The sequence below is a fragment of the Mytilus trossulus genome, chromosome 6, assembly GCF_036588685.1.
Source record: "Mytilus trossulus isolate FHL-02 chromosome 6, PNRI_Mtr1.1.1.hap1, whole genome shotgun sequence".
Taxonomy (NCBI): Eukaryota; Metazoa; Mollusca; class Bivalvia; order Mytilida; family Mytilidae; genus Mytilus; species Mytilus trossulus.
This window is the reverse complement of record NC_086378.1, coordinates 20470044-20483369: the sequence shown is the minus strand read 5'-3', so window position 1 is coordinate 20483369 and position 13326 is coordinate 20470044. Positions and strand designations below refer to the sequence as shown.

Genomic DNA, 13326 nt, shown 5'->3' with positions numbered 1-13326 from the left:
TTCCATGAAAATATCAATTTGTTGATTTGTATATTTCTGTTAGTCTGATTTGAGTCATTTAAGATTTTCAATGCAATTCTATGAAAGTTTTAAGAAATTTGTATTTCACTGTCTGTATCATGTTAAGGAACTAATCCTGTTATTTGTGTTATCAATAAATTGGCTGGATAGAAAGTTTCCAGACATACATTGGGCTGATATCTGTAGACATATCAATGTTTCTTCTAGTCTTTTATTGTTCACTATTGAGTAATACAACCTCAGGGCTCTTTAAAAGTATCAGAGGGATGCAAAAACATGAAGTTTACAGGGAAAATGATTGTAATGAATTGTATCTAAGGCCATCAGAGCAGCAACAGTTATAGTGATGTAGGATAAAACTAGGTTCTTTCAGCATATATTGACTTACTAATTCAATTGGCAGATATACTATTATTTCCCAGTCCTGTTCTGCAAGATTAACTACATGAAAATCAATTAAATAGATCAACAATTAAATTGTTTATTCAATCTTTGGAACCACATCAGTTGACAAATTATAGAATTGTGTAAAAATGTCATTTAGACTACAATTACAGGGGAAAACATGTCTTAAATGTCTTAAGTCAAGTGTGTTTGTACTTGTTAAATTTTCATGCCCTGCCTATGAGAAAGGGCTTTATATTCTCGGGTCCAAACAAAGTAAAAGATTTGATTTGTGGTTGTTTGTAGTCACACAAAGTATGGAACTTATTTCACTTGTTCATTATCAGGTTTTGACCTAAATCTTAAGGTCCACTGAACATGGAAATGTAATAATTTGAGTGGGGCATAACGTCCTGTTTGAATGTTAAATCAAATTTTATAAGTATAAATAAAGGTAGATTTGAGTTTATACATCAATGTTACCATTGGTCAAGTTCTATATTGTCCAGATTAAGTCTACTCAGTAATGAGAAAAGATCTGAACATGATGGTACATTGTACAATAAATATCAGTCCAGGAAATGAACTACATGTATTGATGAAGTGGCATCATAGATAATATCTTATAACATCTAAATATTGTATAGAAAACAAAAACATAGATTCAAGTTGACCATAAATGAATTTTGCTATTATTTATAGGTCATGTCCATCCAATATTTTTGTATCCATGACTGTTAAGTTGTTTTGGCTTGAGTTTTTCTGATAAAACCAAATCCAGATAAGCATTTCAGACAAAAAAAATCAGAAAAATTTCAGCAAAACCAAGTATTTTAGCAATTTGCAATTGTCATAGCACTACTTTAGATGAACTACATTCTAAGAAAAAAAATGGATATTATCTAGCCACTCAATGAGGAGGGGTCATTTATACTTAATGTAAAGCATTGTAATTCAAATTTTGTTTTACTGGTGCCATAACAGTTAAACTTTCAGATAAAATCTGTGTTTGGATGAGTGGGAAATATTTACACAAGGTTGCACTCCACGACTACCAATATTTAGACTGTTTTATAATCAATTGTAAATATTGCCAATTTATTTTCAAATCCAATTTCATAACATTGCATTAAATTTGCAACAAGTAAATAAACAGAAAGCATAGCCAAGTATTTTATCAATTTGTAATACTGTTTTGTTGGAATAAGTCATCTAATTGTGATTTAGAAGTTGTCATTTCATATTTGTATAGGATAAACAATTGTTTTAAGGGCTGATGAATGGATTGCATTGTAAACAACATATGACCATTAAATTGAAGACTATGTCATGCATATTTCATAGTCCCTAATTGTTTAGTGAAAACTAGAGCAAATTTATGGTTAATAATATGGCATATAATATTGAAACAATCTGTTTTATTTGCCTACCGATACTGACAGATCAATAGTTGTCTTGTAATGGTTAATGGTAATTATATTCTATGCACTAGAAGTCATGTGCAAATTGAACTGAGCAGGTTTTTACATCTTTATAGAAACAGAATTATTTAAGGATTTTGAGTTATTATCAGATATGAGTCACTATTTCTGTAATATTAGTAAAGTTTTGGTCCCAAAGATGTGGTATTACTCCTTCCTTAGAGAGTTGTATTCACAGTTAGAGAATTAAAAAGGTGCAAATTTGTATCAAATTGGATTTGTTTGCATGTTGTTCAGGTTGGAATAATGCACTGGTATTACAGCAGTCTTCTGTGAAACAGATTAAACAGATTTAATATTGCATCATATAATGATAGGTCCCTACAGATTTATTCACAAAATACACATCCATCCCCATATCTTCCTTGTAAAGCTTAAATAACTTTGTTAATGTTAAATGTCCAGTTTCGAATTGTTTTCATTCACTGATGTACCCAGAGCAGAAAACCATTGTTGAACCGATTCCTTTGGGTATTGCACATGAATTTATAATACTTAACAATATTATAGAATAAATTAGTCATGTATTGTAAATTCAGAAATTTTGCTTGTGTTTATTTTTTTGTGATTTATAAACATAACAAAAATGTGACATTATAGTTATTGTAATTCTAGGAAATGCTACAGACAATATAATGCTACAGACATATAATGCTACAGACATATAATGCTATCTAAATTTCAAAGGGAAAGTTTTATTTTTGATGAGACCAATTCTGTTGCGTTAAATGCAAGTTCTGCATTTGTTAATAAAACATCACAAAATTTAAATACTTTACCAAATGTAATTTCTCTGTCACGGCTCTCTGTTTGTATGAAAGTAGAAATACATATATTTATTAATTTTTTGTGGGTGTCAATTTTCTTGGATATTGAGGAAATATGGTATTTTTGTGAATATATTTTTTGGTGGTTTTATAAAAGTCTACACACAAACCTATAAAAAATGTGTACTTAATTTTACGTTTAAATTTGTGGTTCACCTGTATCCACAAAATCATCAACAATAAATAATTGGTATCTATACAGATTATTGAATTCACAGTAGTAAAAATGCTTATTTTGAAATTTGATTGCAGAATGTTCAGTGGCAAATATTACTCATATATTCATGATGATTATGTATCTTTTATGAAATAAATTTTACGATTAATGATTATCAAAATATGATGGTGCTGTAATCAAATATAACAAACATGTATATTACATTTTTTTCTAATTATCTTTTTCAGATTATCAAAAGTTTAACTCATGTGCAAGTAGATTTACATGTAACAACAAATGGTGTATTGATGAAGATTTAGTCTGTGATGACATAGACCACTGCACAGATTCTAGTGACGAGTTAGATACTGGGCCGTCTAACTGTGGAGAAAAGGGTACAATTTTATAAAATGGATAGGGGCAATCATTTATTAGAATTACACTTTTATTAAAATAAATCTTTTAACATAGGCATTAAATGAATAAAGTAATGTACATCAATAATACTGTTTACTCTTCATGCTTTTCAGGGGCGGATCCAGCCATTTTAAAAGGGGCGGGTCCCACCCAGAGTAAAGGGGGGGTTTCAGCTATATGGTCCCATTGAAATGCATTGATTTGCCAAAAAAAAGGGGTTCCAACCCCCTGACCCCCCCCCCCCCCCCCCCCCCCCCCCCCCCCCCCCCCCTGGATCCGCCAATTCTCTATTAAAGGAGGGGTTAAAGATACCAAAAACACTGACAATGCCATGACTTAAAAAGAAAAAAAGACAAACAGACGAATAATAGTACACAAGACACAACATAGAAAACTGATGTAACTAAGCAACACGAACCCCACCAAAAACTGGGGTTGATCTCAGGTGCTCCAGAAGGGTAATTCCAATATCTTATGGTAAAGTAACAAAATGAAAATTACAACAAAACATTTGTTGATCATAAATACAAGACTTGCTGTTTACAATTTGTAATAATTTCACTGAAGGCTTTACTCACAATAAAATTGTTTTATTGTTTATGATAAAAATGTATGATAAAAATTCTTTTGAGATTATTTGATGAGAAATCTTTTGAGAATTGTGAATCTAAGATCAGATTTATATAGCATGAAGATCATTATATTTGCTGTTCACATGAAATCTTCAGCTTTGAAGCTTGGCTCCTGACAGCGGATATCAGAGCTATCATCCTTCTATCGATACAATGTTATAGACCACGTCAATACAGTGATCGACTCCAGAGAAATCATACAATTTGTTTTGTTAGATTATTAGATTGGACAAGGGATTTATAAATACACATCATATAGTAGCATATAGACATATTATTTTCTCTTTTTATAAGGATATTGGGAAGTGAGACCCAGGATAGTTAAAATCAATATCCAGTGTTTGAAATTTTAAAATTAAAACTAAGTAACTGTCGAGTCAGCAATTGTGAACAAGCTTTTTCAGTATGAAAACCACCCTAACTAGATATAAATAGACCTTGGACCATTCAATCTTAATTTCCCTAGGAAGTCCTTTATTGTTTTGTAAAACTAATGTTATATAGCTATAATTTGATATAATATTGTTGGTACATTGATATAGTTATAGTTTTTATATGCTTTTTGATTATTGTAAGATAATGAGATTACAGGTAGTCTAGGGATTTCATTGCCAACATTAGATTCAGATTTTACAGATAAATTGTAATATGTTGTAATTCCGTTTCATTAGAATGAAATCTTGCATGTAAGCTCTGATTAGTACTCACTAAAACATTTAGATGACTTTGAAGTTATACAAGGTTTCTCGATACAGATTTCAGATTTGTCAAGACTATAGCACTAATCTCTTTTGATTTTATTTCTTTACCTCTGAAATCTACACCTTTAATAAGGCAAATATTATGTAATTTCTTTTCAAGAAGGAAATAAATCGAAAAAAATAATGTCAAAGTTTTTCAAGTTATGGCATTTTAATTCAAATAAAATCAAAAGTTTGGACTTGAAAACAATTACTAGTAATCATATTACACAATTTCACCAAATGCTTCCTGAATCATGCACACTTTATCTTTTGACTTCAGAATAATTCACATTTTCCTTTAAATTATTACAGTTTTAAAGCATTAAAAGTGAGCAAACACATCAATAAAATTGTAATCTTGATAAATCGTGGAACTACAGTGTAGAACTCATTAAAGAAACTGTTCTTAAAAAATCTCGACTTAACCCTTTGATATTATTGATATGTTATACATCAAAACTTAAATCAAATTGAAAAAAATGATAAAAAAAATGGTGCCATTGACCTCACACTCTTAAACAACTTACCAAAAAAATTATAGATGTTTATACCAGTAAGTGCACTAGCTAATGGGGGGCTTCGGTGTTGTTGTTTTTTTTTATAAGAAAGATAACAGTAAAATATGAAGAAAATAAGAAATTTAAAAATTATAAATGTTTTACATAAAAATGTTGATACGATACTGATGAATTTTTCATATTATGTAGATGTTGCTATAATAATTTTTTTAAATTGGCAAAGAAATTATGGAAAAAGATTTAGTTTTTGTTTAAAATGGGCATTATAACTTAATTTTAAATATATGTATATTAGTTCCCATTCCAATTTGATTCCTATACACAAAGTCAAACTTCATATTTTAGTACAACATATCCTTGTGTCAAAATTAAAAAGAAAGGAATCCTTTGTTTGCATCAGTATCTGTGCATTAAACAAAAAAAAAGGGCAAACCAGGCCCTTCCTAACTATTATCTGTGCATCAAACAAAAAACTGTGCAAACCAGGCCCTTCCTAACTATTATCTGTGCATTAAACAAAAAACTGTGCAAACCAGGCCCTTACTAACTATTATCAGTGCATTAAACAAAAAACTGTGCAAACCAGGCCCTTCCTAACTATTATCTGTGCATTAATAAAAAAAACTGTGCAAACCAGGCCCTTCCTAACTATTATCTGTGCATTAAACAAAAACCTGTGCAAACCAGGCACTTCTTAACTATTATCTGTGCATTAAACAAAAACCTGTGCAAACTAGGCCCTTCCTAACTATTATCTGTGCATCAAACAAAAAGCTGTGCAAACCAGGCCCTTCCTAACTATTATCTGTGCATTAAACAAAAACCTGTGCAAACCAGGCCCTTCCTAATTATTATCTGTGCATCAAACAAAAACCTGTGCAAACCAGGCACTTCCTAACTATTTTCTGTGCATTAAATAAAAACCTGTGCAAACCAGGCCCTTCCTAATTATTATCTGTGCATTAAACAAAAACCTGTGCAGACCAGGCCCTTCCTAACTATTATCTGTGCATTAAACAAAAAATTGTGCAGACCAGGCCCTTCCTTACTATTATCTGTGCATTAAACAAAAAACTGTGCAAACCAGGCCCTTCCAACTATTATCTGTGCATTAAACAAAAACATTTGCAAACCAGGCCCTTCCTAACTATTATCTGTGCATTAAACAAAAACCTGTGCAAACCAGGCCCTTCCTAACTATTATCTGTGCATCAAACAAAAAGCTGTGCAAACCAGGCCCTTCCTAACTATTATCTGTGCATTAAACAAAAACCTGTGCAAACCAGGCCCTTCCTAATTATTATCTGTGCATCAAACAAAAACCTGTGCAAACCAGGCACTTCCTTACTATTATATGTGCATCAAACAAAAAGCTGTGCAAACCAGGCCCTTCCTAACTATTATCTGTGCATTAAACAAAAACCTGTGCAAACCAGGCCCTTCCTAACTATTATCTGTGCATCAAACAAAAACCTGTGCAAACCAGGCACTTCCTAACTATTATCTGTGCATTAAATAAAAACCTGTGCAAACCAGGCCCTTCCTAATTATTATCTGTACATTAAACAAAAAACTGTGCAGACCAGGCCCTTCCTAACTATTATCTGTGCATCAAACAAAAACCTGTGCAAACCAGGCACTTCCTAACTATTATCTGTGCATTAAATAAAAACCTGTGCAAACCAGGCCCTTCCTAATTATTATCTGTACATTAAACAAAAAACTGTGCAGACCAGGCCCTTCCTTACTATGCCCTTCCAACTATTATCTGTGCATTAAACAAAAACATTTGCAAACCAGGCCCTTCCTAACTATTATCTGTGCATTAATCAAAAACCTGTACAAACCAGGCCCTTCCTAACTATTATCTGTGCATTAATCAAAAACCTGTACAAACCAGGCCCTTCAGAAATCAGTGTTCTAGTTCATTGAACTTTGATTGAGGACACAGACAGGCAACAATAAGGAATACTATAACCATACCTTTTATAACATCTTTAAGATTTTAATTCTTTTTTTTCTCTTAATTCTTATCATGAGTTGACATTTGCTTGAGGACAAAGACCTATAACAGTGGGGGACACTGTAACCATGTCTTATCCCAAAATCTTTAGAGCTTGTCCTCTTTATTACACTTCCTTGAAGATTCATTGAACTTTTATTGAGGACAAAGGAATAAAACACAAACTTCCAGGAGAGCAACTAGTCTTTATATCTGATGGAACTGACGTAATCTTTTATCAATATTAGAACCACGTCTTAGAATTTCGAAAAGTTATCAAAAGTTATGGTTTTTGGGAAGACTCTCAAGCAGAGAAAACAGTATTAATAAATCCTATCTGAAAATGATCTTTCACTAATATTTTTAAAAAGATAAAAATATGTCATTTACCCAGCTTCAGTTTAAAACATATGTTTACAAAATCAATGTTTTTATCTGTTTATTGTGAAATATTGGGTAAATATTTATCTTAACTCACAACATTGCTCTTTATAAAGATTAAATTTAGCATCAATAAAAGAACTGTTTATTGTCAGTCTTCATAGCTCTTTTGTTGTTTTTGTTAGACATAAAAATGCAATTTTGTGCATTTAGAATAGATTTCTTTGACAGCATTGTTTAGAGATGTTCTTTCTCAAATCTAGACGTTCATTGTGTTTTTGACTGTGTACATGATCTAAGGAAGTAAGGTTAAAACTACTGCTAATACACAAAACTACTGAACAATTTTATATAATGTAGACAATAGTTGGGTGTTCTTAACACTATTTATAGTTATGATATTATTGGAGAAGTAGTGTGATCTTACTATTGGCAAATTGATAAATAACATGCTTTATTGACAAATGTCATGACCTTCAAGCATTCTTTATTGACAAACTTCATGACCTCAAATTGAAAAAAAACACAAAACATCAATTTATTGAGCTTCTGGTTCAGGTAAAACAGATCATCATCATTCTAGCTAATGACCTGAGTTTTTTAAAATATTTTGAAAACATTGTTTGGACTTGGTCCTTTTAACACAATATAAATCCCTATGAGCAACTGTACAATCTTCAAGCAAAAAAAGATTACATCTCACTGAAACCAGAAAAATGAAAAAGCAAGAAATAATAATTCAGCACATATTTATGTTTCTTTTATGACTGGAGTAGTCATTTAAAATTTACAGTACCCATATAAATGTTGATAAATTATACACATGTACTAGCAACTACAAATAAGCATTTATACCTTTAAGATAGTCATTCTGCTATTAACCAGGAGTTTATATAGTACAATGTTTTCATGACTTTTCCTTATATGCCAGTTTATATCCTGCAATCACAAGAAAACTTTGAAATATTTTGTTAGCATAATTAAAATGTTGTTCCTATTTGTATCTGTTTTTTTTTTAAATTAAATTATCTGTCTCCTATCATTGCAGAATAAAAAGGAAAGAACTAAAATTACTTTTAATTTGTATTTTACTTCCAGATCAGATACATTACGTTAGTTATAAACAGACCTATTACGGAAACATGATTTTACCTCATAAATTGTACAGGGAATCAATTGAAATGTTAACATCTAGAAATGATTTGTCCTGCCGATATAGATGCCTATTATATCCTCGTAGATATTCTTTAATCACATTTTCGTGCTATTGTATATTAACTTAGTTATCCTTTTATGTCGTTAATTATCTCGCCATAATTGACATGTTGAAATCGATGAAAAACAAAAACTATCTACCAGTAATCTGGTAAACGAGACTGTTTGGTAATGTTTCGGAATTTGCTCAAATTCTTTTGATGATATATTTTTTCATCAGATAAATGATTTGTGATAAATTAAGTAATTTCTTCTGCTTTGATTTTGAGTCTAGAATAGTATGGATCAATAGAAACATATGATATAATGAAAAATAGTCATGCAATTACAGGGGGAAAAAAAATGTTACTTTATCAGCTTGAAGACCTTTAAGTTATACCAAAGTTAATGGTCTTTTTTCTCTACTCTCTAGGTTAGATAATTTAGTGAATTGACTTAGGTTCAGATATTTACAACAGTTAAGACATACTCTTTCATGTCTACTCCATAGTGAACTTTGATTTCCTAGTTGGTTTTTATGAATATAATTTTCATCTTTCACACTTATAGACTTAGGGTTAAGGATCATAATCTTATAAAATTCATATATTTTTTAATAAATTTACGAGAACTTTTCACCCCTGTTTGTAAAGTTTCTCTTGATTAGAGCTGTGGTCAAGCCACTTTTGCATCAGATTTTGCGTGATTTTATATCCACATATATATGGGCTAAAAAAGTCATAAATTTGACATTTTATACATGATACATAGAAACAAGTCACTGATTATCCTGTATATAGATATAAGAAGATTTGGTATGAGTGCTAATGAGACACCTCTCCAACCAAGTCACAATTTGTAAAATGAAACCATTGAATTAATTTTACCAAGCCTATAGAGATTTTGTACTTTGAAATTTGTTGGTCACCTACCTGAGTTTACAAAAATAATTTGACAAAAATTGGTATTCTGTGAATGATAATGAATCCACAGTATTACTGCAACAATCACAATTCCATGCACACAGTCACTTTTGGTAAACACATGTTACAGTCGTACCTAAAATACATTCACAGTTTCATTCAATCTATTTAAACATTATAGAATTTTGTATCTTTTTCAGAGAGTCATTTCCTAGAAAAGTTTTTCTCCCTTGGAATAACAGCATCAGTGACAATAACTGTTGGAAGTTTAATTGTAATTATTGTGTTTACTGTGGTTATAGCGTGTTGTTGTCGGAGAACTTTTTGTAAACCACATCAGGAAACAAGTGGCACAACTTCAACTGCCACTTCTATTGTGGCTAATGGTACACCTATACCAAACCAAGGTAAGATTAATTATTGGTACACCTATACCAAATCATGGAAAGCTTAATTATTATTTCACCCATACCAAACCAAGGAAAAGGTAAATTATTGGTACACCTATACCAAACCAAGGAAAGGTTTATTATTGGTACACCTATACCAAACCAAGGAAAGGTTTATTATTGGTACACCGATACCAAACCAAGGTAAGGTTAATTATTGGTACACTTCTACCAAATCAAAGTAATGTAAACTATTGGTACACCTATACCAAACAATCATAAGGTTAACTATTGGTACACCTATACCAAACAATCATAAGGTTAACTATTGGTACACCTATACCAAACAATCATAAGGTTAACTATTGGTACACGGTACACCTATACCAAACAATCATAAGGTTAACTATTGGTACACCTATACCAAACAATCATAAGGTTAACTATTGGTACACCTATACCAAACAATCATAAGGTTAACTATTGGTACACCTATACCAAACAATCATAAGGTTAACTATTGGTACACCTATACCAAACAATCATAAGGTTAACTATTGGTACACCTTTACCAAACAATCATAAGGTTAACTATTGGTACACCTATACCAAACAATCATAAGGTTAACTATTGGTACACCTATACCAAACAATCATAAGGTTAACTATTGGTACACCTTTACCAAACAATCATAAGGTTAACTATTGGTACACCTATACCAAACAATCATAAGGTTAACTATTGGTACACCTATACCAAACAATCATAAGGTTAATTATTGGTACACCTATACCAAACAATCATAAGGTTAACTATTGGTACACCTATACCAAACAATCATAAGGTTAACTATTGGTACACCTTTACCAAACAATCATAAGGTTAACTATTGGTACACCTATACCAAACAATCATAAGGTTAACTATTGGTACACCTATACCAAACAATCATAAGGTTAACTATTGGTACACCTTTACCAAACAATCAAGGTTAACTATTGGTACACCTATACCAAACAATCGTAAGGTTAACTTTTGTTATGATAAACAAAACAAAAACAATGTTAACTTTTGTTAAAATAAACCAAAAAAACCCAATGTAAACTATGATTACACTTATACCAAACAAACCTGAGGTTAACTATTGGTACACCTATACCAAACCAAGGTTAACTTGACTATAGTAATTAAAACACCTATACCAAACCAAGATTAACTTGACTATAGTACACCTATACCAAACCAAGGTTAACTTGACTATAGTAATTAAAACACCTATACCAAACCAAGATTAACTTGACTATAGTACACCTATACCAAACCAAGGTTAACTTGACTATAGTAATTAAAACACCTATACCAAACCAAGATTAACTTGACTATAGTACACCTATACCAAACCAAGGTTAACTTGACTATAGTACACCTATACCAAACTAAGGTTAACCTGACTATAGTACACCTATACCAAACCAAGGTTAACTTGACTATAGTACACCTATACCAAACCAAGGTTAACTTGACTATAGTACACCTATACCAAACTAAGGTTAACCTGACTATAGTACACCTATACCAAACTAAGGTTAACCTGACTATAGTACACCTATACCAAACTAAGGTTAACTTGACTATAGTACACCTATACCAAACTAAGGTTAACCTGACTATAGTACACCTATACCAAACTAAGGTTAACCTGACTATAGTACACCTATACCAAACCAAGGTTAACTTGACTATAGTACACCTATACCAAACTAAGGTTAACCTGACTTTAGTACACCTTCACCAAATTAAGATGAGGTTAAGTTTTGGTACACTCAACATAGCAACAGTGGGTAAATTAAAATTAAGTTGCTATATTTAGTGACAGGATTCAGACATGCTGAAGGTTGTAAATATTGTAAAGAGTTCATCCCTTGAGATTTGCATTGATAAATACATGGCATCTTGTCTTATTCTTTTTTTCTGAAGAAAAATAGCATACTCATAAATTAGCAATTGAATAATTCTGTACTGATGCATAATGGAAGTGAAGTAGACCAATGAACAAGTAGACTTTATTTGTATTTGAATACACTTGAGTATAACTTGTATGTCTGTTACATAATATGGAGAATACGTAATAATTTCTTCTTTTTTTTTACATATATTTATTTGTATTGAATTGAATGCTCTTTTTGTGTTTTATTGGCATGTAAAAGCATTGTCCAAGACAGTCCAAGTACATTTAATTTTGTATGAAGGGTTAAAGCCAGAATTATTTGAAGATTTGATGTATGTAATTCTTAAGAAAAGAAAGAAACCAATTAAAAATTCTCACAGCTTATTTTAACATAAATTATACAAAAATTAGAATTTCTGAATTAATAAAAAAAGATTAAGAATATAGTATATTGAAAAATACTTAGAAATGTACAATTTTTATTAAGAACAGATTGCAACTTAATATGCAAGATATCAAAAACGAAATTACATCTGCAAGGGCAGCTAAATAAAAATTACTTCTTTAACAGTCTTTCTGACTTTTTAATTGATTATAAATCTGTAGTATTACATTAAATTGAAAATGAATATTAAAAAATCTAATGAGAATCGGGCAAAATATGATAGCTATTACATATTTATGTTCATTTTACATTCTGTACTATAAGTACCTGTAGTAAAATAAAAGGTTTAAGTTTTTGATTGCCTTGATGAATTCATAGTTGATTTAATGACTGAAACATTAACCTAATTTAAAGTTTGTGTTTAGGACACTTAAGGTTACAACTAATGACATGTAGTATGCAGTTTTATCAGTAATTTGTATCTTTTCCCTTTAATCTTACTGCCTTATATTTTTGAATATCAACGTACTGGCTGTATCACTGAAAATATAAGGCAATACTTTGTGTGACTTCAATGTTCATAATTACCTGAAACAGAATAATAGGTAGTTTCATTTTTGATACTGACTATATCATGTGGAATATCTTAACTCGCTCTAACAGGCTCGTCTAGATATTCCACATGATATAGTCAGTATCAAAAACAAAGCTACCTATTATTCTATATGTATAAGCTTTAACACATCACATTACATTAAGTTCTCCTCCCCTCCCATCAGCCATGGTTCTATGACTCCTGAATTTTGAACTCATCAAATACATGCAGGCCCGTAGCCAGGAATTTCCAAGGAGGGGTTCATTTGACTCACAAACTCGACTTTAACAGTCACAATTTCGAACAGAACATTGACTTTAACAGTGCT

General features: G+C 31.1%; 1 protein-coding gene across 1 annotated transcript in view; it reads left to right on the top strand.

Annotated features, from left to right (window-relative positions):
- Nucleotides 1–13326, top strand: part of LOC134720910 (uncharacterized) — a 58935-nt gene that overhangs the window by 40092 nt on the left and 5517 nt on the right. Inside the window, exons 5-6 of the mRNA XM_063583475.1 lie at nt 3119–3265; nt 9881–10087. Of these exons, the coding sequence (XP_063439545.1) occupies nt 3119–3265; nt 9881–10087 (354 nt within the window). The remainder of the gene's footprint in view (nt 1–3118; nt 3266–9880; nt 10088–13326) is intronic.